This window comes from Lytechinus pictus, chromosome 5 (genome assembly GCF_037042905.1).
Source record: "Lytechinus pictus isolate F3 Inbred chromosome 5, Lp3.0, whole genome shotgun sequence".
Lineage (NCBI taxonomy): Eukaryota > Metazoa > Echinodermata > Echinoidea > Temnopleuroida > Toxopneustidae > Lytechinus > Lytechinus pictus.
This window is the reverse complement of record NC_087249.1, coordinates 19,606,183-19,633,448: the sequence shown is the minus strand read 5'-3', so window position 1 is coordinate 19,633,448 and position 27,266 is coordinate 19,606,183. Positions and strand designations below refer to the sequence as shown.

Sequence of the window (27,266 nt, the reverse complement as noted above, 5' to 3'; positions counted from 1 at the left end):
CATATATAAATGTACTTGAAATATTGATGTGCAAACTGCAAATGATTTGGCCATTTGTTTCATTTATCAATTATTTAAAATCATGTTTTATCCATATCTTAATCTTCAAATGAGTAAGCTTTTATCTTTGTGTGACACCATCATTATTCTCCATATTTACCACTAAATCTTCTTAGATTCCTTATTAACAAATCTGGGCATTGCAATATGTAACTTTATTTCATCTAAAATCATATCATCTCTATTTTTATCTTTGAATGAGAAACCTCTGTATCTTTTACACCATCACCTTTGTCCATTTTTGTTCAAAAAAATCTTGAGAGCCAAAAGTGGACATAGTGATGTGTGCCTCTAATGTAGCAAAAAAAAAATGCAAATTAAAAGCTGATTCAGCCAAGGACTCAGGTTCAAACTGAGTTATCTGTTTTGAAAGGTAATATAGAGTCAGTTTTCAGATATACATGTAATAGCCCCTATTCTGAAGTCTCATAAAGGTCATGATCTCTACCTTTTGGCTAATACTGTTGGAAGACAAAAATGCCAGAGTTTGTTAGTATTGTATGTTTATTACACTTACTGTGTTCTATTCATATACTTTAATAGTGAATAAAACTGTTTATTTAGTCATGATTCCCAGAAAATTACATAACTTAAGCACCAAATATGTTGAAAAATAGAACCTCAACTGTTGGAGATTTGAGTCAAAATTACCTTTCTATACTTAAACTGAAGTTAAAACCAGAGTTTAAATTCAACCCAAGCTCAGAATACAGAACAATGAATCATATGAGTAGTTCCAGAGAATTGTGAGCAGACAAAGGTTTGGGGAGTCAAGCCGTTGGAAACGCTAAATAGCCTGCCCTCCCAAATCTTTGTTTGACCAAAACGTTCAAGCGCCTCTACACACATTCACATACCTTTGTAGTTGTCTTGAGTTCTGCTTCGAATTCTGTTGCCTTCTTAGCTTCCCTCTCATGTTTCTTCATCTCCATTTCCAGTTTCTTCTCCAAATCCTTGATCTGTTTCTCAATCTTCTTAGTTGCGTTTTTCTGTAAAGGTACAAGTAGATTAAATTCATAATAATCTCTATAGTAAATTAAGGGAAGGGGGGAGTAGGGGGTAACATGAGGTTTTCAGTCAGAGAATATATCTGGGTTTCTAACCAATTGATGTAATAGTGTATATATGGATAGAGAAACACTGTTTTTTATGCTTGACATTACTTAACATATACTATATTTTCAGCTGAAAATCTATCAGGGTGTGCAGTTTACAATTTAAATTATGCTTACATGTACATGGATAGGGACATTGTAGAGTTTTTTTCAATACATTTAGTATTGAACATAGAATTTTAACAATAGGGAACACAGGGGTTCGAAATGGCTCTCTCATTCACCAAATATCGTGACAGTTGGCAAATATGCTAACACTTTTCAAAAGTATAACTCTGAAGAAAAAACAAACCTGTGACCTAGGGAGCATTTCATGAAACAAAATACAGAGATCTTAACTGACTATTGTTATAAGCTACCAAAATCCTTGCAATCTGATTGGCTACAAGAAAATTTGTCAGTGAAAATCACTGACTAGTTTTTCCATGAAAACAAGTACTGAATTTGTGACGTTATCAAATTTTCTTTTTGCAATTTAGCATTTTTGATAACACATTTCGGTAGAGCATGATGAAATACCTCCAAAACCCCAAACTTGTGGGACTCAGTCCATGGGGATTCAAGATGCGACCAGATGGATACATAATAATTAGCCCCATTTAAACTAGTGTATTATTGACCATGTTCTAAATGTTATGAACCAGACCAATAATGCATTGATTTAAATGTGACTAATTATGTATTCATGAGGTCATACATGTACATGTAGCTTGGGCCCCCATGGACTGATTCCTAATAAATTTGGGTTGTTTTTAAACATGCCCCCACACAGATATGGTATAAAAAACGCTTAAATAAAAAATATTAAAAAGATTTTTTGTGACGTCATCACTTCGGTACTCTATGGGCTTTGAGGATGAGAAATAACTTACATCTCCTGCTCCAGCTGCTTTAGCTTCTTTGACATCATCCTTGAGTTGTTTAGCCTTGGCTTGTTCTTCTTGGACCTGCTTCTTTAGGGCTGCATTCTGATCCTGCAGCATCTGGATCTTCTTCTCTGTCTTTGCATCGCTCTGGAAGGGTTTCAGGGAAACAGAGAAAACAAGAGAGCTTTGGTGAGACTACGACAGACAAAATTTTTTTCCCTATTTTAGAGGGCTACTTTTCACAACTTACTGCCTTAATCTGCAACATTGGAGTTGCTTTGACATTGCAATGAATGGAGATTTTCCAGGGCTCCTTTTCTAGTTCTGGGACTCTTTCCAAGCCCCAGTGTAATTTTTTTCCCCCGGACTATGAAGATATTTGAAAGATTCCTTAAACACTTTAATGTAATATATAACTTATTTTGTTCAAGAGATATACATTCTGTGGACTGTCGCAGAAAAATTACTATTATTGTAACTTTGCCATCCAATGGTGACATCAATGAAATCATTGATTTTAGTTGCCGGTTTGTTTGTTCAAGAGGGATGCATTTGGGACCTGTTTCATAAAAGTTACCATTGTGGTAACTTTGCCACCCAAAGGTAAATTCAATGAATTCCTTGATTCTAGTTGGCAGTTGGGCATTGTTACCATGGTATGGCAATGTTAATATTAAGGAAACCTTTATGCAACGGAGCCCAACTGAACGTTCCTTCTCTGTCTTGCTCTGAAATGATTTTAAGGGAACGATTTCAAGGGAACAGACACAAGAGCTATGCTTAGACTAGAAAGACAATTCAAAGATCCTAACAAAGACATCCAAAGCTTATCTTGGCCTTCTGTCATGACCTAATTATCCTTGTATGCTTTTCCCTTCATAGCTTCCTCCACCACATTCTCACCTTGGCTGCTCCAGCCTTGGCTCCTGCTCCAGCTCCAGCTGCCGAGAGAGTTTTGACCTTCTTCTCCAGGACAGTGATCTGGTTCTTATTCTGCTCCAGCCTCTCGTTGTATTTCTTCTCCGTGTTCGCTACTAGCTCCTTGGCATGCTTGTCTTTCTCAGCCATCTTGGCCTTCAGTGTTGCCTTTTATTGTGAGGAAAAGGAAGAACATTAACATCCTATGGCTCTCAATTGTTTTTAAAAATTACACCAAAACATGACCAATAGAAACAGTACATCTTTACAAACATAGTCTGAGGGAAAACCTAATGTAAATGGTGCAAATATATTGAGGGTTTGCAATTATGGGGGAATTACATGAGATAACTGGGACCCATCTTACAAAGAGTTGTGATTGAACCAATCATCTCAACTATAAAAATCCATCATCGTCATAGCCTTGTAATTGGTTGGATCATTCATGACACTGTAAGACAGGGCACAATCACTTCATAAATCTTCATTCATATATACACGAAGGACCATTCTATGGTTTTGCTAGAGAATTTTGAACCCTGAAACAATCATAGGGCTTCAAAGTAATTGCATATTTGCACTCAATTGCTGGTGTTCTTCTTGAAAAAAAAAAGTTCAAATAGGTTTGCTCTAATTAAAATTGATCTATCAATTTCAAATTTGCAGCAAAAATATACAATTGATTGCAAATATCAAACATCCCATAAGTTGCAAAGAGTGTGTCATCTCCATATAAGGTCTGCGAATATTTCAGGATTATCGTGATCAAAGCTGACATGGAACTGGCTAATCTAGAAAAAGCTTCCCACATGATATGGTGTATCTAGAACATTCCTACCTGATGTTTCTTGTTGGCCTCCCTTTCTTTCTCCAAGAACTTCTGTGTGCTGACAAAGTCAACGTTTATCTTATTAGCTTCTGCTGTTTTGGCAATGGCCTCCTTCTGAGCTGCATCCCTTTCTCTCTCTAACTCTCTCTATAAGTTCAGGAGTAAAGAAACATATCAATGACATCCATTAGAGCGCTCTTTTAAAGGCACTGGGGGTTCACAAAGATTAAGTCTTGACTGATATTTGCATTTAAACTGTTGTGTTTGGTATATAACGCATCACCTCGTTGGTCTGATCATGTTCATGGGATGCTACAGGGGTAGGTACAGCACATTTATCAATGAGATTAAATTATATGTGCCTGTTGGCAATTACGAATGACATTTAGTCAGACACAACACTTTGTGAAACACCTCTAGTTGTGGCCATGATCACAAAATGATTTCTAACAAAGTCATAAAAAGTGACGATCATTATATTAAAAGTATGAATAAACTGGCAAGATTCCATTAAACAGTTGCCAATTTCCATTTTTATACAGAGATCTAATCATTTTCATGTTGAAAATTTCACATTGTAATGATTACATGTAGCTTCAGTTAAATAGACAACTTTTATTCAAGAATTGCACAACACACTGTACTGGAAATTTTTTCATTTTTTCAGAACAATTTTTTTTCTCTCTCTCTCATAATTTATTTTATATGCAATTGCCAGTATTTAAAGGTCAAGTCCACCCCAGAAAAATGTTGATTTGAATAAATAGAGAAAAATCAAACTAGCAAAACGCTGAAGATTTCATCAAAATCGGATGTAAACTAAGAAAGTTATGACATTTTAAAGTTTTGCTTATTTTTCACCAAACAGTGATATGCACAACTCAAACAAGACAGTCGATGATGACTCTCACTCACTATTTCTTTTGTTTTTTATTGTTTGAATTATACAATATTTCATTTTTTACAGATTTGACAATAAGGACCAACTTGACTGAATCATATAGTATTCGACAATACTCATTCCACATGTTAAGGGAGGAATTAATCATTGTTTCACTTGACAATGAGGAGAAAAAAAGAATATTCCCTATTTCATATGATAAAATACAAAAGAGATAGTGAGTGGATGACGTCATCAGTCTCCTCTTTGCATATCCACCAATATGTGAATATAACTGTTTTGTGAAATCGAGCAAACTTTAAAATGTCATAACTTTCTTATTTTACATCCGATTTTGATGAAATTTTCAGTGTTATGCTTATTGGATTTTTCTCTTTTTATTCAAATCAACTTGTTGTTGGGGTGGACTTGTCTTTTTAAGATAAAAAGAAACCATAAGATTGTCTCCTAAAAGAGACCTATGCACTCACCACTCTGTCGTACAGACTGTTTATCTCTTTGGCAGTGTCAGGTGGGACATTCTTCAACTTATCCTGCTCCAATGCCTTAATTTTCTTCTCATAATCAGAAATTTGCTGTAAAAATAAGAGAATTAAACATTTTCAGAACATGAATGAATATGAATATCATGCATAAAGTGCTTCATGAGAGCTGTTGAAAAACTATTGTTGTAGTAGTATGTTACATATAAATTTCATACAATTGCTGTAAATAGCAAAGTGATAATTTGCCACAAGGTCCAATATACACATACATACAAATATATATCATCAGTGGATTAAAAATAATAACATAAATTATGAATATAAAATATTAAGAAAATCAAAATGACTAAAGATCTGATTTAGCACAAGAACATGAACATGTACCAGATATTTGTAAAGTCATCTGTAACTAACAAACAGCTTTCTAAATCAGCCCTGAGTCACATCTACATACCTACCAACCCTGACAGCCAAGTAATAAGAACAAATTACTACAGAAAATCATAAAGATAAAAACATGCTGAAATTTCCAATTCAATATGACAATTTTTTTACAGAAAGAGGGAACACAAGGGTGAAATTTGTAATTGTCTTTCTCCCCAAAATAGGATTAGATCTATTTAGAAGAATGTCTTGGTGGGTATGCATCTGTGCAATGACACCCTGGACATCAATGCAACACAATTTCAAATCAAGTATTCACAACAAAAAAATCAGGAATTATTATTTGAGCCGACTAGCTTAAATTTGCTACATTTTACTACAGTTTACACTTCAGACCATGTGGGAATCTAAAGGGATCTTTTTTAAACTTTTCCAGGGTTCTTGGATAGCCCCCATCTAATATTTTTCCCTGCTTTGGGTTGGTCAGTGTCTGTGATCCTACCTTGGTCTGCAGGGCCATCTCTGCGACCAGTGCTGCTTTAGCGGCTTCCACCTTTGCATCCCCACCGGCGGAGTCATCGGCCTTCTCCGCCTTGAGTCTCTCTATCTCCTCATCGAGGGTCTCCACCTCCTCCTTGGTCCTGGAATGGGCTTCTTTCTCCTTCTGGAGCTCCTTCTCCAGGCTGTCCATCTTCAATTGAAGGGCAGTCACCTGACCACTCATACCCTGTGATTATGAGAGGCGGAGGGATGGAGGACAGGGGAGGAGAGAGAAGATGAAGGGAAGGAAAGATAGAGAGAAGAGAAGTTGGGGAGAAGGGAAACCAATTGTAAAAATGTCAATGAGAAAGAGAAGCCAGATGGGTGGACTTGTAACAGCTACACTATCGATCATCAAAGATAATTAATGAGTCTCTAAAAATTGTAGAAGAAGTTAACAACAGCAATGACTTTCCAGAACATTTTGCATTTGCAGATTTTTTTTTTAATTCTTGATTTTCATAAAATTCCCTGTTCTCTACAAACCAGGTAATAAATAGTCAGATGTGCAGCTACTTTTCTTAACCCGGGCAGAGTTCCATGAAGGTTGAAGCACTGACAGGATGGCATTGTCTGACAGTTCCGTAGTAACAGTCAGAGACAACTGTGACTCAGCCAATCAAAAACCGAAGATAGGTTGCCAACCAATAATAGTTGTCAGATCTGAATGCTAGTTGCAAACCAAATTTTGATGAAATGCCTTAGTTCCCACTGAGTCAAATTACAAGAATTGACTTAGACAAGCACCTGTCTTTAGATCATTTCTTTTTTGGATGGAGGATCGTATCAATCACAAGTCTTTGCAAGACAGGACTCATGTTTCACAGTCTAGGGAAGAAATGATTTTACTTACTTCCATATCATCATCGTCCAGGTCAAGATTGGCCATGGCTAAAGCTGCAGTAGCTCCACTGCCAGCGGCTCCTCCTGATTCTTCAAGTTCCTTAATCTTAGCCTCCAGATCCTCTATCTTCTCCTCCATGTCCTCCTTGGCCTCCTCCAGCTCCTTGTTGGAGTCCGTGAGGGACTCATTCTCCTCCTCCAGCTCCGTGATGCGGGCTTTCAGCTCCTCCATCTCTTCACTGGAGACACCTCCTTCTCCTCCCCCTCCTGAAAATTATTTTTTATGAAGTAAAATCGTTCTTTTCATCAATTTTATGTTATGCACAGGTTAAGACTTCTTCAGAGTGGTTTCACCAGACGAATCACATTTTGGGATAGCTCCTTTACTATAGATTATGAGATTCCATGCTATTACATTGTTTATGGGCAAACCAAACATCATTTCAACCTGTTGACTATTGAGTTCTTTAAGTCCCATAGATTTCCAAAGGAAAGGTATCAATTTTTTCAAGAAAATGATCACAAGAATTGGCAATGTGATGAAAAATACTAATAGCCATTTTCCCTTTTGGGGTTAACCTCCTATATTCTAAAGTAAATAGTCTCTGAGTTGTATAATTTTACATTAAGAATCTTACCAGCAACGATAACTTGTGGTGTTATCATCCCACCAAGCTCATCAGGGATCACTCCAGTCTGTATCATACTAAGAGCTAAAATATCCATCTCGTTAGAAAGAACCTGCTGACTGGTTGCAGTGAGGGAGTCACTTCTAAACAAGACAAGCAATGAATGTGATAAAGACAAAGAAATGAATGCAATACATGTATCATCAAATTCATATCCATTACACAACAAAATTATTTTTCTTACTCCGAACCTTCTCTTGTTTAATCCATTGAAAGTTGGTATGTCCAAATAATCAATGATATCCCTGTTTAAGGTGTGCAAATCTAGGATCTCTGCACAAAATATAAGTTCTGGGCATCCTAGAGGCCTGTCCCCGAATCCTCATTTAAGGAGGGTTTTTTTTTCAGGATGATTCTAGCAGATGCTATTCACTCTTCAATGGAAGTGACCATACCACCCCTCAGTCCGAGGTCTTAACCTTAATATACCTACACAAAGGAGTCTTAATCTACAGAGAAGTGCCATACTCAGGTAAATTCAAAACTGTCAAACAATCGTATTTGTGCCAACTGTATGCTAAGGATTGAGGTACATGCAGCAGCAATTCTACTTTTAACAAGACTGTTTAAGTTCAAGTTCAAGTGGTTTTTATTTCTTACATATATCACAATAACAAAAATTACAATGCAACAAAATAATGATTTACAAAGTAACTCACTGATATACAAATGAACAAATATTTGACATTTATAAACAGAAATATATTTATATAATTTTTGAAATTACCTAGACAGCATTCTTACCCACAACATACAATCAGTACTCTAAATGATTTTGTTTAAACCTAAAACCAAAATGAAGTATACTTACCCATCTGGATCTTCTTTGGCTTTGTCTTTCTGTTCTAACAAGCCAGGGTTGGCTAGCTCGGCTTCTTCAAGTCTTGTTGCTACTCTTTCCTTTGGCGTGATTTCTTCATCATTTATTTCATGTACCTACACATTTTCAAAGGAAGACAAACAATTGCATTAACAATCAAGCTCATGATGTAGACCTGCAGAAATGCTATCAATGTAAGACTTACATTATGATATTTTCTCATTAAAAACAAAATCATCAGAGTAAAGTAAATTCACTAAGTACATGTACATCCCACCCTGTCTATGTGGGGTCGACCTCCCTCAAACAATTCCTTTGGGTTTCTGCTTCATATGAAATGGTGCAATGCTCTCATGGCTTGAGTAATCATTAAATGAAGATAAATGAAGAAAAAATGAGATAAAATGTACAAAAAATAGTAAAAATGATTATATTGGTCACTTGCTAACCTGTTTAAGAACTGCTTGAAGAACCAATCTCAGATTTCTCTCCTCCTTGTCATCCTTCTTGGATCTTGTCACACTTGTTTTCTCCTTCTTTGCCTTCTTGATCTCTTTCTCCAAACCTGTTACCTGAGCCTTAAGCTCTGCTATTTTCTTTTGTGCTGCAGCAAGGGCTGCTACTGTTGTTGGATCGGGCACTGTCACCTGTCAAGAATATTAGTATTGAGCATTAAGAAACGTTTTGGAAGTTGAATAGCTTGTTTACTTTTAATTATTGTGGCATTTCATCCTGTTAAGATGAAATAATTATGGAACAGGGGATGTTTTACAAAGAGTTAAGTACATGTATGACTTCAGTTTCGTGCCACTTTTGAGAAAAAATTGTGATGTTTGGAAAAGCGAAAAAACAAAGTCATGCAACATTCTGTTATTGCATGTCAGACCCAAATTTACACAAAAATATGATTTCATGTACAAATCCAATGCAAATTCTGTTTCTAGTTAAAATGAAAAAAAAATGTCTCACTTTGTCCAAATATAAATTAAAGCCCATCATCTTTTATACTTTTTACGATTTTAAAAGTGTTTTTGAAAGACTAGGGGAAACACTGAATGGATAGGAATTCACTTTATTATTTCCCCTGAAATAAAATCACAAAATCATCATAAATTTATCTTCAAATCTAAACAAATTGACTGGATTATCATCAGTAATCGATCGTGTAGAATCATGACAGAGGGACAATTAGGGATAAACACAGGCAGTTAAATTCTGCATCCGCTTGGTTCTTCTACATATTTTTATACTGCTTGCCTTTCAGTGTATTCTCATAAGTTCTCTACTGTGTCGAGATTGCTTACCTCTACAGTTTTGATGATCGGTTCTGGGGCACTGACAGGTTCTGGCTCCGGGATGTTACCTTCCTTGATAGCGGTCAGGGTTGTGACCTTTGACCCGAGGTCAGACTGCATGTTCTGGACCTCATCTAGTTGGGTCTGTAACTCCCTCACACTCATAGGCCTGAGAAATAACAATAACACATTATCAACATTATCATCATAACACTTGGCATGTTGTAAATTACAAACATCATTTTCATCAAAAAATATTCAAGGAATTAGGATCTGTAACATACGGAGATACAAGTGATATTTCCAACTGATTGTCACTTTTTATACATAGTTTTCATTCAATAGACTAAAGTTAAGACTTGCCTTTAGAATTGTTCGTATGATCAACATCGTCATCGCCATCATATCGTCACCATCACCACCAGCATCATCATTATTATTAACATTTATAAACCCTAGAATAACAACTAGACAGAAGCATTTGTTAGCAAACTTAATGTAAATTTAAATTACACTTACGTCTCCTCCTCTGTCGGCTCCCTGCCATTCTTCTCTTTGAAATCCTCCTCCCATTTACTAATCTCTTCCGTCAACTCCTCCTCCTCCTGCCTCATCGTTTCTTGATCGTTCTTTAGACTCTCTATCTGATCATCCATCTTGTTACCATCCGATGCTGCCTTGGCAACCATCTGAAACTGGGCTTCCAGCGAGGCATACTTGTTTTGTAGTATTACATATTCCTGAAAAGTTCAAAGGTCAACGTTTAGTTCCACATGTCAATGAAAAAATGAATTAACAAATTGCAAGATAAATATTTTGATATCAAAGCAAATGCAAAATGAAAAAAAATGATAAATTAAAAAAAAGATACATGTACATAAAGAGAATATGTCTATGAAATGTAAACTCTTTCTTATAAGGCAAATCAGTTACATGTAAACACTTTCTAATAAGGCAAACAACCAGTGTTGAGTCCTATACTGCCAGACTGCTCCCCAGAAGTCCAGGTAGCAGAAACTGCAGAGAAGGGTCTAGGCTCACTTGCATTGCATACCCACAACCATTGGTTTGTCATGACAGAGTAAACCTTGTTTGAGGTTCGATAATTATTTCTAAGTCAATGACATACATGTAAGCTCACTAAAATAACAAAGAACATTTACACACCAACAAAGAACCATACAACATGAATAATTGAAGTAGTTGTATGGAATTTGTTATGATCAATATTGAAGATATACATGTATCTTTCAAATTAATTATGATCTGCTCTACAAAAAAAATATCAAAATGCTCAAATCTAATTTTGGTGAACTTAATATCGGTTTTTGAGCACGGCAGTGTCAGCCACATATTATACGCACATAGAAAAGCAACATCTGGGGACTATGGTCAGTAAGATTTATCTTCAAAAGCCAAGATTCAATTTCAGCCTTCAGGTCACCACGAGCATGGCTTTCCTGAGCACTGCTCTTTTATCCTACCTGTACATTGCCTTAAAGAAAATACCTTCAGATAAATTGTAGCCTACATGTAGATGTGTTCATAAAAAATAAAAAATAATAATATAGACAGACTTGATTCACCACTCACCTTCTGTGATTCAATGTATTTCTCTTGCATCTCTGCCTTCTCATCTTGAAGTCGCTGCCTCTCCTCTTCCCCGAGACCGCCTCCACCGATGACCACTGGAACGGGAGCAACATCCACCCTTGATGAGGACCTCGATGAGGACCTCTCGACTCCTGCAACGACTGGTACCACCATATCTCCCGAGGAGGACTTCAATGCCTCAAGTTCTGCACGAAGCCGCTTCACCTCCTCCTTCTCACTCTGAAGTTCATCTTGGATGATCTATTGGATCGGACATCAAGAAAATTTACATTAAAAACCTACATCCTTCATTACCATTCAAAGAACATAATGATTAGCTCAGTGTTTCCTTTTATTCAGGAATGGCACAGAATTTTTTTTGGGGAAGGGGGGGATAATATTTTTAACAACCCATTAAATTGAATATCCATTTTTGCATACAAATTTTTGTATACAAATGGTTTGTTACTCTACATTTTCAACTTACTCTGAGAAAGCTGTTCCATAAACTGTTAGTGAAATAAAGCATGATTTTTTTATAGAATGATATGTGTACTTTTATTTCATGAAATACAAAAAATGTTGACAGGTTGAAAGTCGATCTGCTTCTGATTGCTCGTTTTATAACAACAGTCAGTGAAAGACACTCTTTGTTTCATGAAACGCTCTCCTGGGCCACGTAACATCAAGCTTTACCGTTGATCATGGAGCAATGCAATGCAATCAATCATAGAAATCAGTCCTTCAATCAATTGTCAGACTCTATTGTTAGGAGACTTGATCTTGAAATTCACTTAAATATAAAATACATACAAAAATAAACAAATAGATTTGAGGGATTTCTTGCCTTCTTTTCTTCATTTGATTCCTCTAATTCCTTCTTGGTGGCAGTGACCTGTTGGTGTTCTTTATCTGTTTGATGAGTCAAGGAACTTCTTAATTCTTCCTGCAAAATAACGTTAAACAAGAAACTTCATTTTTCACAAATCTGGAAAACAATGACTCTGAAATTCAAAATTCTTAGCTATTTTGGAAGAACCTTTCTCATCACGACAGCAACATCTGGTGAAATAATTTCTCCATATTCAGTTTCTAATTGTGCATTCTTCATTTTGTATTCATTTCTTGTTTTTCATATTTTATCTGTTTTTATTTGTACATAATTTATTTTGTGAGATTTTTGGTGCAATTTTCTTTTCAAAATTGTGCATTCTTAAATACTTTCATTATTCTTACTGTACATTCTTTGGATTGTAATGTACATTCCTCATTGCAATGCTTGGTGTCATTCTTTGAATTGCAATTCTGTATTGTAATTCTTTGTACTCCTCATCATAATTCTCTACATACTCTTTTATGTCTCATTGTACATAATTTAATTATCCCTTCCTTGAATTACACTATCATGTTATTTTTGTATATTCTTTGACAGTACTTTGCTGGTAATCTTATTGTACACTTCGAACTCCAAATTCCTCATTACAATTTTATATAACATTATTTTCACAGTAATCTTACCTTTTCTTTTTCCAGTCTTTCGATCTCAACCTTGTTAATTATAAGCAATCTCTTCTTCTCTTTCATTAATTCTCTGTTTCGTTGACTCAAACTCTGAAAACAATTAAAACAGGATATTAATATCATTACCATCTTCATGCTCATTTACCAAATTTAGTATTAACCATCTTCATAGAAAATAGTTTGTATAGTTTGTCAAGATATCTGGAGAAACAAATTACTTCCCTTTCCCTTTATTGATTAACAAATGTATGTGAAAGACTTTTTAAAAATATTTACGATAAGATTTAAATTTGTCTATATGTTGTATATACATGTATCTATACATTGTTACAATGTGATTCTTAATAGGAAATATATCAAAGGGGTACTCCAGGCTGTGAAGAATATGATCAGCCCGGAGTACCCCTTTTAATGAACCAATCCGATCTTACCATCAGAGTTTGTTCCCAGTATGATTTGTGACTGTCGAGTTCCTTCCGGTGCACTTCGATCACCTGCCTAAAGGTCACAACCTTTTCTTTGTACTGTGATCTCAGATTGATGACAAACACATTGAATTGATCCTAACATAAAAAGTACAATAAAATATACTTAAATAGTAATGAGACTATGCCATACATTCCCAATATGTACTCCGACAGATGCAGACATTAGCTTAGGGTTGACAGGACATGAAAGAATGAAACAGGATTAAAATAAATGAGCTGCAACATGGGAAGAGCATGTGAAAGCATCATGGTTTAGCTGTTCTGACTCTCGTCTTATAAACAAAGGTTTTTTTTTTCGAATCCCAACATAGGTTTGATGTCCATTCCTTATGTTCTTACAGAATTCAATGAATCCAATGTATATCTTATATGTAAGAAACAATTACAAATAGATACAGTGCCAAGGTGCCACCTTGAAGAATTCAAGAAGTTGTCGCAAACTGTTCAGTCGGTCCATCTACACTTTGGACAAAGGAAAATGAATCTGTATACACTACATCAATTGCTTTTGATATACATGTAGTAATTTTGTAAATGCTCAGTACCTTCTTTACCCATTACTTATTGTATGCACAAGGATGTTTATTAATTGATTTCATTGCTTTGGGGGACTGTTTTGCAAGATTTTGCTGTCGACTTATTCATTATGGACATAAATGGGACTGAATTTGAATTGAACATACCTGTGTTTGATCTTCAATCTGTCTGTAGTTGTCCTGAATTTCATGAACTATGCGGATGTGATTCCCCTTCATCTTCTTCATATCTTCCATCACCCTCGCGATGCAGTCCCTTGCGTAGATAAATGGGACGTAAGCTTGCTGCTCATGTTCCATCTGAGGAAGGGTCATACGGGAACGGGACGTCGTGGATACAAGGCTACGGTTGTCTGCGAAGAGAAAAGGAAAGGGTAATTTAAAAACATGTAGAGATATAGCTATATTTTCAAAAAAATACTTTTCAAATTTATTTTGAAATCAAGTACAGATGGTTCCATGACATTTGCTCCGGCGACAATTGCTCTGCTGCAAATTCCACACATTAAAGGTCAAGTCCAACCCAGGAAAATGCTGACTTGAATAAATAAAGAAAAATCAAACTAGCATAGTGCTGAAAATTTCATCAAAATCGGATGTAAAATAAGAAAGTTATGTCATTTTAAAGTTTCGCTTATTTTTCACAAAACAGTGATATGCACAACTAGGTGACTCAGTCGATGATGTCCATCACTCACTATTTCTTTTGTTTTTTATTGTTTGAATTATACAATATTTCATTTTTTATAGATTTGACAATAAGGACCAACTTGACTGAACCATATATGATTAAATAATGCAAATTCCACATGTTCAGGGAGGAATTAATCGTTGTTTCACTTGACAATGATTGGAAAATTAGAATATTTCATATTTCATATAATAAAATACAAAAGAAATAGTGAGTGAGTGACGTCATCAGTCTCCTCATTTGCATACCGACCAGGATGTGCATATAACTGTTTTGTGAAATTAAGCGAAACTTTAAAATGTCATAACTTTCTTATTTTACATCCGATTTTAATGAAATTTTCAGTGTTACGTTTGTTTGATTTTGTTCTTTTTATTCAAATCAACTTTTTTTCGGGGTGGACTTGTCCTTTAATGGCATGACCAACTTCAACCCTGGGGCCGTATTCTGAAAATTGTCTTAAGAGAAATATTCTTGTATGTTTAGAGTTACAATAAAATCCGTATTCCGAAAATTGTCTTAACTTTTCTTGTAACTTTCACTGAGCGCGTATGATGTCAGAGATATAATGATGCGTAAATATATAATCGGCGCATATTATGTCTGTGCGCAAGATAAAATATCAAGTTACAAGGTATTCTGAAAATTCTCTTATCTTTGCGTTCTCTTAACTTCCTTGGAAAATACAATAAAATTTACAAGAGGTGGGGGCTATTGTAACTTATTGTTGCATGCGATATTTGTCCGTCTGCAATAATTATTTCTTGCTGCATCCCTCAAGAACATCATGTTTTACAAAAGGAGACATTCCAAAGACATTATAACGACGGATTGGTAGATTTTTCAGCAATTAAAAATTGGTGTTCGAGACGATGAATCTTTTCAGAGAAAATATATCTTTGAGAAGAGCCACGTGTATTTTTAGCACAGAAGCGCACAAGCATAAGCATCGGGGTCGCAAGGAAATTACGCCTCATATCAACAATGCGCTTCATTATTTTTCAGAAGAGACGCTTCTATTGGTTGACCTAAGCATATAACAAGCTTAATGATTGGTTGATGACAGAATATTGGGCATGTCAGAGATAAAATAGGGGACGTCCTTACAGAGATAAGACAATTTTCAGAATACCAATTTAAGAGAATTTTAGCGCGCTGTTATCTTGCTGACTTACAAGAAAAGTTAAGACAATTTTCAGAATACCAGGACTGGATTTAACACTAAACCCTATCCTAAGCTAACATAACATGCTGATGCAACCCTAACCCTATATTTTAGACAAAATAAAGCCCGCAGCAATTGTCACTGGAGCAAAATGTTGTGTCACCAGTACAGATAATATGTATACAGTTCTATTTTTATAAACATTGGGACAGAAGGCTCATTGTTACAGATATTAAGTTATTTATTTCTGCAATACCAGTACATGTACTACATCCCCTTACATGAAAATTATATCTACTGTCTAAGTGTATTTCTGTTCAGCTTTCCATTGGAAAGATAACTACATGCAGACCCTAGAATTTATATACATTTTCCTACCGCATTCACAACCATTTGCATCTGGCTAAAATCCACATTGCTTCCAGCTAAACCACCAAAAGTATAACAGGCAATCACCTTCTTCATGTCTTGCACTCGTCGAAGGCATAAGAGCAAGTGACCTATGACCTTCCGTGACACCGTTCATCCTGTGGTCCTCTGATGCTTCCTTGACGCTGATGACAGAGTGCATGCTGGGAACACTCCCAGAGTGTCCTCCCTCACCAGGGGTGCGTGTCCTAGAGTTGGTTCGGGTATTCTTTGCAGTTTTGGGACGATGACGTCCTGTATCATCGTTGAGGTCAGCCATGCTTTGATCACTCCATGCTGTTTAATTGTTAAGATTCATAATATTGCATCGAAATGAAAAAAAATTGTCTTGTCTTTTCTGTTATTGCCCCAATCATATAATTGAATCATTAGAGCAATTGTACTTGAAAATTGACTCGACCTTCTGAAAAAAAATTGCCGGGGACCATATGCTGTAACCTCAGATAGAACTGCTTTTTCAGTTTCACCCTAATTTTTTTGCAGTTCTTAATAAAATTTTGAAGAGCAGATAGTAAGTTTCCAAATCATATTCATGCATAACTTGTTAGAATCAATCAATTTTCTTAATACATAACTTCACTGAATCAATGGGGCCTATTATGTATTCATTTGACCACATATTAAGCCCAATGGACCAATTCCCACCAAGTTTGGTTTGTCAACGTTTTTTCAGCCTGCTCTGCTGAGATACGATATAAAAAATGCTTAAATACGATATTCAAAATGCTGAAATGACGTCACTCTTTTTTATGATCTGCTTTAATTGCTTGGTGGTTTAAAGTGTGTCAGTATATAATCTTTCAATTTTAGTTAACAAATAACTCCTTTCCTTGAAAGCAAATTAACTAAAAAAAATTAATTGCTAACAAACCTTCCATAGGCTCTGGAGTATGACGTATCAAATCAGCGTTTGGCAGTTCCTCCTCTGTGGGCATGACCTTTGACTTCTTTTTACCCATAATGCCATCCAGAGGACTTAATCTTCCACTGCTTGGTGTTGTGGGCCTATCCAATAGGTTCCCAGGGCTGGGGGACCGCGGTGAGAGTGGCCTACTTCCTGGAATAGTGGCCCTCGGTGAAACTGGACGATTTTCCTGTGACAAAAGAGAGGAGAAATTATTGAAAATATACACATTATGCTTTAAGCCATATTTTGCAAGAAGATTTGATTTATAAGACCTTTTTGAAAATTTATCAATTTCAAATCATGTATCAGGGTAGCCACAAAATAAAATGCCATCCGAGCAAAAAAGATTTATATTATGTTTAAAAGAGAGTGATGTGGATCCTTAAAGGGGAATCCAGCCTTGGCCATAAAATATTGTGTTGGGAAGGAGAAAAATAATTTAAACAGAATGGTGAAAGTTTGAAAGAAATCGGAGAAGCAATAAGAAAGTTATAGCTGCTTTAAAATTGAGATCGCTAATAGTATGTAGATTTCAAATTGGCAACTGGGTAAGTAAATTATGACAAGGGGCAAGGACAACTTTCCCATAGGCCATGTACTTTATTATCAGGGATTTGTGGTTTTCTCCTAAGTACCCATTCCCCTGGGGCAGTAATCTAAATATAATCCAGGTAGTATATTGTTTTATGTCCTCATGTAAGAAAAATATAACTTGAAATAAAACCTTTTGAAAAAATGACATTTTAGCAATAATATGTATTGGAGTACATGGAAGAGTAGTCCTTGCCTTACATCACTATGACATCCCATATGCGGCCAATTTGAAGTCTCCATGGGTATAGTGATTATCAATATTTACAACTTTTAAAAATTCATAACTTTCTTGTTGTTTGTCCAATATCGTTCAAACTTTCACCTATCAACTTGTCTGATTTTTCTTTTTCTTATAAAAACAAGTTTTTATTTGGGTTGGATTCCCCTTTAATATTCAATAAACCGTCCTCATCTCAAAACCATGACAGGTAATAAAACTAGTCATACATGTATGTAAGTACCAGTCATTAGTAACTTTGCGTGTTTAGCTAAAAATGAACAAAATTAACGACTGATCATGGCAAATACATTTAAGCCAATCATTCAAATAGGAGCTATATCACCATTTTATTTCTACAAAATGACAATAGATAAATACACTCACATTTGCCTGGCCATCATTTTCAAATTCTCTGACTGATGTAAGGCTTCCTGATACAGGTGTAAGGTGTTGTACTGGGGTTGATACTCTGTCAACCTCTTCACTGTCAATGTTTCCTGCTAACCATGCTACAAAATAAAAGAAGATAAAAATACACATGTAATATTTGGGAGCCCTGCATTAATAATCAACAAACTTTTATAAACCCTTAGATTATGATTTCAAAGATGTTCATACACTGTATATATCTTGTTGTATTCACATTATTTTTGGTTGCGAGTAATTAACTTACAAAGAATAGCTCCTACATACATGAAACAATGAAAAAGTTTGGTTTGAAATGCCAACTCAAATAAAAAGCAACAGGTCTTCTCCTAGTTCAAATGTGTATTGGGTATACACCAAGCTGATCTTTAATTCCTGGATCAAACTGTGCTCTACAATAGGTAATATGGTATATGTTCAAATTAATTGGAAATTTAGGACGAGAAAATGGTTAATCATTTTTTTTTTCAATGACATTTGGAATAGATAATAGAAGTAGGCACATTGACTTACAGTTGTGTGATGCTACCGACGGGGGTCTCTCTATCTCTGCTTTTGGGTCTAGTGTTGGCGCTACTCGAGGAACAGCCTTCTTTTTCTTATTGGCTGATCTCTGAGCGGCAGTAGCCATGGCGATGGTATGGTCTCCTAGCTCAGAATGAGGTGGGTTTTTTCTACCTTCTCTCAAATATCATAAGTTCTGCAAAATTTAAAAAAGGAGATCATAATGCAGAAAAATGTGGAATAATACTGTCAATGAATACATGGAGCAAACTTATTTCAAACATTAAGTTTTCTTATTTGACTGCAACTGCAAGTACATGTAATTTTGTAGAAAGTGTGAATAACAATGCCCACAACTAAGTCATATTCATATTGAAGAAGAAGAAATAGGGGAGGAGGAGACTAAGACAAATAAAATAAAATGAGATGAAATGACTATAGATTCTAAACCATAGGCCTAAATGATGCACACATGTAGTTATCCTCAAATTTGCATGAATTATAAATGTACATCTGTTGGATATCACAAGATATTTCTTTTTTCTTATTCTTTTCTTTTTCCCCCTCTTTTTCTGTAGAATCAATAATTCCTTTACCTTTTTTCATTTTTTTCTGTTATAAATTATTTTTATTTTTCCCCGTCTTGTTTTTCTGTATAATCAATAATTTCTTTACTTTTTTTTATTTCTTTCTGATGTATTTTTGGGGCATATTGCTATACGGTATGACGATTTTTTGCTTTTCATTTTTATCTTGATACTCAATAACTTTTTTCATTCCTTGACAAAGGGCAATGCCAAAAATATTGTAAATTTTAATACCTCCTTTTTTTTTTAATTCACTTTTGTCTTTCATTATTGTTTTCCAATCAAAACCAGTTTTATGCATTGTCAACAAGGTTCATACACAAACTGAAACTAACATTATGTTTAAGCTGTCTACATGTATATTTCATTTTTTATTGTTTTCTACAGCGGCCACCAATTATAAACCTAGTCCCTATTGTTTTTGGTTGCTTGAAAGGGCCACCACCGAAAAAAAATAGTGCGGAGGCTGGAGCCTGATCTACATAACAAAAGACCAGGCAGTGTGTGGCAAAAATAGTCAATCATGACTTAATCATGACTTAGATCCTCTTGCCAAATTTAAAAACAAAGAATGGAATAGAATGGACATGTGAATTTCAACAATAAAATCATGAAGAAACTTATTGGTGATTTGGTCCGACACAAATTTGGCTTAATGGACCAGTTCTAAATCTTGATCCTCTGCTCTGGCTCTGCCTCTGGTTCATTTTAACTTAGCCCTAGTTAGTGTTAGGCCATAAGGCATAATAAGCCAAATTTGTGTAAGACGAGTCAAGCCAAGGTTCTATTCCCAAAATTTACAGATCAACAACAGCCACTCTCACTCTCAAGTACATCACTCCATGAGGACTCTATACACCGACACTCACTTGCAAAGAAGTTAATACATTTATTAACACCATTACACCACCACCATGCATCGATCTCTACCAGTACCACCACCACAAAACTTGATCGTTGAATGGGGTCAGCACAGGCCACAGCACAGGGACACCGACGGCTCATTAATTGACTATGCCAGGGCCCAGGCGCTATAGCGCACAGCGGAGTTTAACAGCAACAGGTGCATGGGCAAATCAACGCACAGTAGTATCGGAATTTCCAAAAAATAAGGGTAAAAGCAAACTTACTGTGTTACATAGCCTGGATCCATAATACAAGATTGAGCTTACTAACATATATTTTTAGTTGAATCATGAAGATACCATGCATGAAGTCAAAAACATGATCGCATTTCTCCCGGAAGCAATCCACCATTTTTGGTCCAGCGGCTCCAGTTGCTTGGCAAAGCTGTCATTATTTACAGCATGACGTCATAGGCCATTTATTATGTTAATGAGGTGGGCTCTCATCATCCGCATTCTGTTTGCTGGGTATAATTAATGGTAGTTGTTGTTGTTGTTTTTGTTCTTTTACATCTTTAGATCGAGGAATTCATTATCAACAACATGAGCATACAGGTGTATTACAGAAAATACATGCAACGCACCATTGCTAGAATTAATGAGCATCCTTACAATAAAATTTATTTATTCCGACAAATAGGCCTGTAGACAGTAGGCCTATACCCATACAAAATTCTTTAAACAGGTATAGTGCAACCCAGGAAAAATGAAACCGAAATGAGCGACGTTTTAACATGAATATAAAATAGGCAGTGAGAGATCATGGCCAATCATTAAAAATCTTTGCTGCTAGAGTCTCTTCATATTCTGACTAGATATCTATAACTTATATTGATTCTGTCGATCATGATGAGCGAGCAATAAAATATTTTTTAAAAAGTATTGCGATTTGGCGGCCAATTTCAAAAAGAAAATCACATGTCCAAAAAGTTCAATATGGATCTACTCTCAAGCCCGTAGCCCGGGGGGGGGGGGAGTACCCCCTAAAATCTTCAACAGCAAGCACTATAACGAATAGGGCAGGAAAAGAAGAAGTGAAAAGGATCGAGAGAACTGGATCGAATCCCCTAATTGAAAACCCTAGCTGGCTCTTGTGACGATACCTCAATCAATAAAAAATGAGTGAAGGTATACAATTGTTATATTTAATTTCAAATGGGATTCCAATAATTTTAGTAAATAAAGAACTTTTTACAGACTAGCTGTTGGACTTACCCAACACCATTGTTATCTTATGTCTGTTCTATCGTTTTGCTCTTATATCATGTTCTTAATTGTTTATTTATTAGTTGTTACATAAAATTATGTAATGGAATCTATGTCCTTTAGTGGTTTTGTTATTATTTTGCTTTTAAATTGATGTTTTTATATCTTGAAGCTATTGTATTGTACAAACTTGTACGGGTTTTCCAAACCATAGTCATCCCGGCTTGACCTGCTAACTTTGTGCGCCTTTTTACTAAATTCCATTGGCTGTGAAAGCATAAAAATTAGGGGGCGCAGGGGCCAGTGGCGTAACAGGCGGCCGGGGGCAGGGGGGCAAGTTGCCCCCCCTGGCGGATTTCACCGGGAAAATAAAAGAAAAACGGGAAAAAGAAAAAAAGGTGGGAAAAAGAAAGGGAAAGGGGAAGGAAAGGGGAAAGGAAAGGAGGAAAAGGAAAGGGAATGGGAAAGTGAAAAGAAAACGAAGAAAAAACTTTTTTTTTAATGGAAAAGGAAGGAAAGCGGAAAATGTACGAAAGAACAACATTTGAGAAAGAACAAATCATTCCGAAATAGGCCTATGTAATGCAATAGCACGGTGGGAAATAAATTGAAAGATGACAAAATGGCAAATAATAGCGGGAAACGAAAGTAGAATGTAATTAGTCAAAAGCTTAATTGGAAAACATAGATAAGGGACAAGAAAAACAAAATAATAACACGACCGGGCTGCCGATGATTGAAATTAAAGAGCGGAAAGAGTAGTAGGGGTTCTTCCGTTCAATCACTGACATACAGGCGCTGGGGAGGGGGGGGGGGGTCTTGGTTCCACACCCAAGAGGAAATAAAAGAAATAATAGGAGACAACGTATAATGAAATTAATGGAAACAATGAAATGTGTTATTTGCTGAATATAATGGAAAAATCTATTACATAATTAGAATTTAATTTCAATAGGCATTTTTTTCCAGCTCGCTTTGCACGCTGGCAACTTTTTACTAATTTTTCCCACATTGCTATGTTTTGCCCCCTCAAAATATTTGGTTCATTACGTAACTGGGTTGAATAAATGTGTTGTGTAAAAGCTATATTCTGTATATGCCCGCGATTTGATTAGAATAGCGGCAATCTGCGAGGTTTAAATGGCTTTGATATCAAGAAGTTCCGGGGGCTCCGCCCCGGACCCCAACCGCACAGCACTGCGTATGGAAGGGTTGAGTCATGGCCCCAAAAAGTTCTACAAACAAGAACAAAAATAAAAAAAGGAGGAAAGATAAGCAAAGCAAAAGTGTAGAATATGATTTTATTTACTGAATATAATGTAAAAAAATGGCTCAAAGTTAGATTCTCATGAAAAGGTGATTTTTTCTCGCTCGCTTCGCTCGCTCGGGACTTATATAAAGCACCCTTTTAGCACATGTGCTATACAGTGCCCCTCGTTTTTTTTTTTAATTGTTCACGCTACTGCCGCAAAGAATCCTGTTCACAGTGGCGTACAGACCACAAAAAAGGGAATCTAAAGAGAGAAGAGTGAAATATATTATTATCTGGATATCATGTCAAAATCTATCACAAAAATTGATTTTGGTATAAAAGAGGTCAAAGTTTTTGCTCGCTCGCTTCGCTCGCTCGCAACTTTTTTTAAAAAGTTAATTCTGCCCGATACGCAATATCTGTCCTTCTCAAGATAGTCGCCTCATTACACCATTACGCCTGTTCATACCATGATATGACAGGGAATTTTTTGGCTCTTGCCCCTCCTGGCCACCAACCCCTGTTACGCCGCTGGCAGGGGCGGATCGATATAAGCCAATATACATCTTTTTCCCGATCGGCCGCTGAATGATGATTTTTGTTATTGAGGGGGCAGTTCTAAGCTTTATTCTTACAAACAATACTGGTACTTATAAAGGCCTAAAAAAGTCATGCCGAGAGCGCGATGCGCGAGATGAAATTTTTGAATAGGCCTATTAATTTATTGCTGAAAAGGCACTAAATGTTATAGGATTGTTTGCTGTGAATCATGAATAGGATACAGATCTCACCAATTACATGATAATACGAGCTGATTTTTTTTCATATTCCGACTTGTCGTCTGAGGACTCTTTTGTAATGACCACGAACAGGATGGGTATTTATCTTCACTATTGATGTGGGCGCGAAGCCCGAGCCGATTTTTTTTTTAATAGTCTAGACCTAAAACTTGGGCAGGCTAAACACTTTATTGAAATAACACTCAGGGTGGGAATCTAGCTAATTAACAGTTTATTGCGAGCGCGAAAACTTGACAGTTTAAGCACATTAAATAAAGAACAAGATGTATCTTAATTAATGCGAGTGCAAATCACGAGCTGAAATTCTTGACATACCCGGGCGACATGGAACTTTTAAAGTACTGTTTTAATATTTGTAGGCCTAGATCATAGAGATATTGTGAAGAGGGTGTGGATCTCTCTACGTTTTGAGCACGAAGCGCAAGCTGAACCTTTCGGTGATTATCGATGATATTATCTCAACAATCAAAATAATGTGAGCGCTTAATTTTTTTTTCAGTACCTTTTTTTGTAATCATGAACAGCCTGAGGGTACGTATCTCATTGAAATAAAATAATACAAATTGGAATCACGTACGAGTAGAAAAATTTGTGCATATGAAAACGGGATATTTTAAGCCCCCGCCATGTTATCCTTTCAAGCAAAATATTTATGACCTAAAAGTTTTCCACTTCCCCACTTAACCCCCCCCCCTCCCTTCGTTTCATGTACTTTTCTTCCTCCTCTTCCCCCTATCATACGAGTTACAATATTAAATAGGCCTATACTCCATTTTACACAAGTCGTTTTTATAGTGCATTTAAAAACAAAATAATTTCGTGGGAATAAAGCATTGTTAAAATTCACGGGGAGGACTTAATGTGCCACGGACACGTTTTGTGCCAATTGTATTATCTATAGCCCTACATTCGTAATACTCTTTTTTTTATGCCAGCAATACAGGCTTTGCAAAACAACATGCTTGTATTGTGTCTGTGGACATAGGCGGCGGAAGCGGGGGGGGCGGGGGGACGTGTCCCCCCCCCTAATTTTTTTTGGATGACTTTTTTTTTTTTTTTTTTTTTTTTTTTGCTTGTCAAAAAATTAAGGTAGTCCCTCCCTGAAATTTTGGTTGATAACCTTTTTTTTTTTTGCTTGTCAATTTTGTTTCCTGCGTCCCCCCTAAAATTGTTGGCTTCCGCCGCCGGTGTCTGTGGAACAATTTCCAGTCATCCCCCACACTTTTCGGAGGGGGGGGGGTGGCATGTACAGTCACCCCCCCCCCCGGCCCCCCCCCCCCCCCCCCACTTTTCAAGATAAAAAAACAATGTTTTTTTAATCAATGGTTAATACTACTGTTAATGTGTGGATTCATCTTTAAATGCAGTCAAAATACTGAACTTGGCGTCATTTTGTGCAAAATTTCTCGCGCGGTCGTGACAAATCTCTACGTTTAAGTTTTAATATTGGAAAGGTTCTATCCACTGCATCATGGGAGTTAAGTTACAATAAGTCCAATTATGAATGTGTGATTCCAATAACTTTTAGATATGATTATAGCTACTATCATCAATGAATAAAAAAACATCCTTGAAATACACTTTCGTGAGGGGGCGGGGGATCATCTGGTATATTTGAGGAAGAGGGGATTTTGTACAAAAATATTTGGTCTAGTACCGTGTTCTTCAAGTTCATTGTAGGCCTGCGATGCGTTACTGATGACATTGATCAAATTTTCTTTAATTAATTAACACAACAATGTAATAAATATTTAAAATATGAATTTTGCTCGAAATTTAGAATGTTGCATCATCTCCTGATATAATCTTAAAGATTGTAAGAAAAGTTTCCTTTTCATGTGCATCACTGTGATATTTCCACGATTTGGGAAGTTTATATTGTGGCCTGTGATGGCCTATGATCATTTTATATGGCACCCTTATTCCCGATAATCATGATCCTATATATATTTGTTTTCATTCTCATCTCACCTGTAACCCGTCAGGCGTCAGCAAATGAGTTTTCATTGAAGAAAACTCGACTATATTTTAATCCCTATTAGCAATTTTTATATATTTCTTGTTCATATTCTTCTAAAGTTTACGTTACTTATAATATCATCCTCTGACTGTAAGTAATTTTAAACGACTGAAACCACTTTTTTAAGGCTCGGTAACTATACGCTCACTGCCGAAATTTCTTCCATAATTATACACTCCATTGAAAGACGATTTGGTTATCATACTGTCTTTCAACTGGAAAATTTGCTCGCTCGCTTTGCTTTCTCGCATTTGGATACTACATGTAACTGTAATCAAGCAATTTACGTCACAACAAATCCAATATAATATAGCCATCGAAAAAAAAAAGTGATAGTATATACTTCAAGTGGAATATAGCCCGTGGTGTGTTAATCACACCACTTGAAAGAGGTTTTTGGGGCAACATTCTTTCTTCCACGGTCCACCTACTGATAATTTGCTCGCTCGCTTGCATTAGGAGTATAACTGTATTTTAGTAGTTTTATCACAACATATATTCATTACATTAATAGCCATTGAGAAAAAAAAATATCGAGAGGAATTTAAATGAAAGATTAAAGGATTATGTACACCCCGTATACATATTTTTTTATGCATAGCCCTATATGACTTGTGTGCGGGGGTGTCCCCCAAATTTTGAACTTTCAGGTCAATATTCCCCCCCCCCCTGCTCGGACCGGATTTACGCCAGTGAGTCAATCACACCAAGCAATGATATTTCGATATTATCTTAAAAAAGATCAAAAGGAAAATCTACTATAGTTTTTCAAACAGTTAGTGTGGCATGTTAAGAGTTAATTATAACTTCTGAAAACTTCCCATTTTACTTGTAAGTGCAGAGCGAGTGATCGATCGCTTAATTCTGAATGATTGTGTACTAATTCTTACCTCTGATCAATTGATTTCTGCACTAATTGTAAGTAAATGCCTCATGTTGTTTAAATAATTGATTATTTGTTCAACTTAAAAGTTAAACAAATATTTATTTAAAACGGGGGAATGGGGGGGGGGGGGGGGAGGAAAAACTCGAGTTGCCCCCCCCCCTCCGTCCCCTCTGCCCCCTCCCCTCTTCTGATTCCGCTGATGTTCGTCATATATACTTCATGTAGATCGAAAGTTTGACATCGCTTTGTTTTAAAAAGATAGGCTTTAATTTCATTAACCTTCCCCCAAAATAAAAAAATAGTCTCATTACATTTAGTAAAAAAAAAAAAAAAAACAGGACTCATTAAAAAAAAAGGATATGTCTCGTAAACTCATCTTAGTACGTACTCTGGAAATGAATTTGAACTTGAGTAAATTGAGTAAAGCGGAAGATATATTTAGTTAATTGAACAAAAATCGCCTTGTGATAGGCCTATATCATATTTTTTTAAAAATCCCAAATTCATAAAGATTTTAAAGGGGGGAGTTCACTCTGACAAAAAGTACATAATAAAAATATTATAGAAAACAATGAAAAAATATTGGCAAAGTTTGATGAAAATCCATCTAAGATTGAAGAAGTCATTGGAATTTTAATATGCGAACAGCTTGCAATCTATAGTAGAAAATAAATTATGTCATTTTCTCAAAGTTTTGATTTTTTTAAGGATTTCAATAAAAAAATTATTTCACACCAGCTCCTGAAAGCTCATTTTTTTATTCATCATGACCAATTAAAGAATTGAAATAT

The 27,266-nt window shown here is 35.9% G+C and overlaps 1 protein-coding gene across 1 annotated transcript in view; it reads right to left on the bottom strand.

The window, feature by feature from the left end:
• The window catches only part of LOC129262314 (myosin-11-like), a 33,239-nt gene extending 12,518 nt beyond the window's left edge, over positions 1-20,721 (bottom strand). The window contains exons 1-22 of the mRNA XM_054900418.2: positions 20,537-20,721; positions 18,829-19,015; positions 18,274-18,398; positions 17,040-17,262; positions 16,196-16,444; positions 14,031-14,236; positions 13,291-13,422; positions 12,857-12,949; positions 12,186-12,284; positions 11,339-11,599; positions 10,265-10,485; positions 9,755-9,914; positions 8,900-9,097; positions 8,442-8,566; positions 7,580-7,713; positions 6,952-7,208; positions 6,061-6,285; positions 5,160-5,264; positions 3,798-3,935; positions 2,945-3,127; positions 2,048-2,188; positions 918-1,049 (exon numbers count right to left, since the gene is read on the bottom strand). Of these exons, the coding sequence (XP_054756393.2) occupies positions 918-1,049; positions 2,048-2,188; positions 2,945-3,127; positions 3,798-3,935; positions 5,160-5,264; positions 6,061-6,285; positions 6,952-7,208; positions 7,580-7,713; positions 8,442-8,566; positions 8,900-9,097; positions 9,755-9,914; positions 10,265-10,485; positions 11,339-11,599; positions 12,186-12,284; positions 12,857-12,949; positions 13,291-13,422; positions 14,031-14,236; positions 16,196-16,444; positions 17,040-17,262; positions 18,274-18,398; positions 18,829-18,946 (3,525 nt within the window). The 5' untranslated portion in view covers positions 18,947-19,015; positions 20,537-20,721. The remainder of the gene's footprint in view (positions 1-917; positions 1,050-2,047; positions 2,189-2,944; positions 3,128-3,797; positions 3,936-5,159; positions 5,265-6,060; positions 6,286-6,951; positions 7,209-7,579; positions 7,714-8,441; positions 8,567-8,899; positions 9,098-9,754; positions 9,915-10,264; positions 10,486-11,338; positions 11,600-12,185; positions 12,285-12,856; positions 12,950-13,290; positions 13,423-14,030; positions 14,237-16,195; positions 16,445-17,039; positions 17,263-18,273; positions 18,399-18,828; positions 19,016-20,536) is intronic.
• Positions 20,722-27,266: the final 6,545 nt, after the last annotated feature.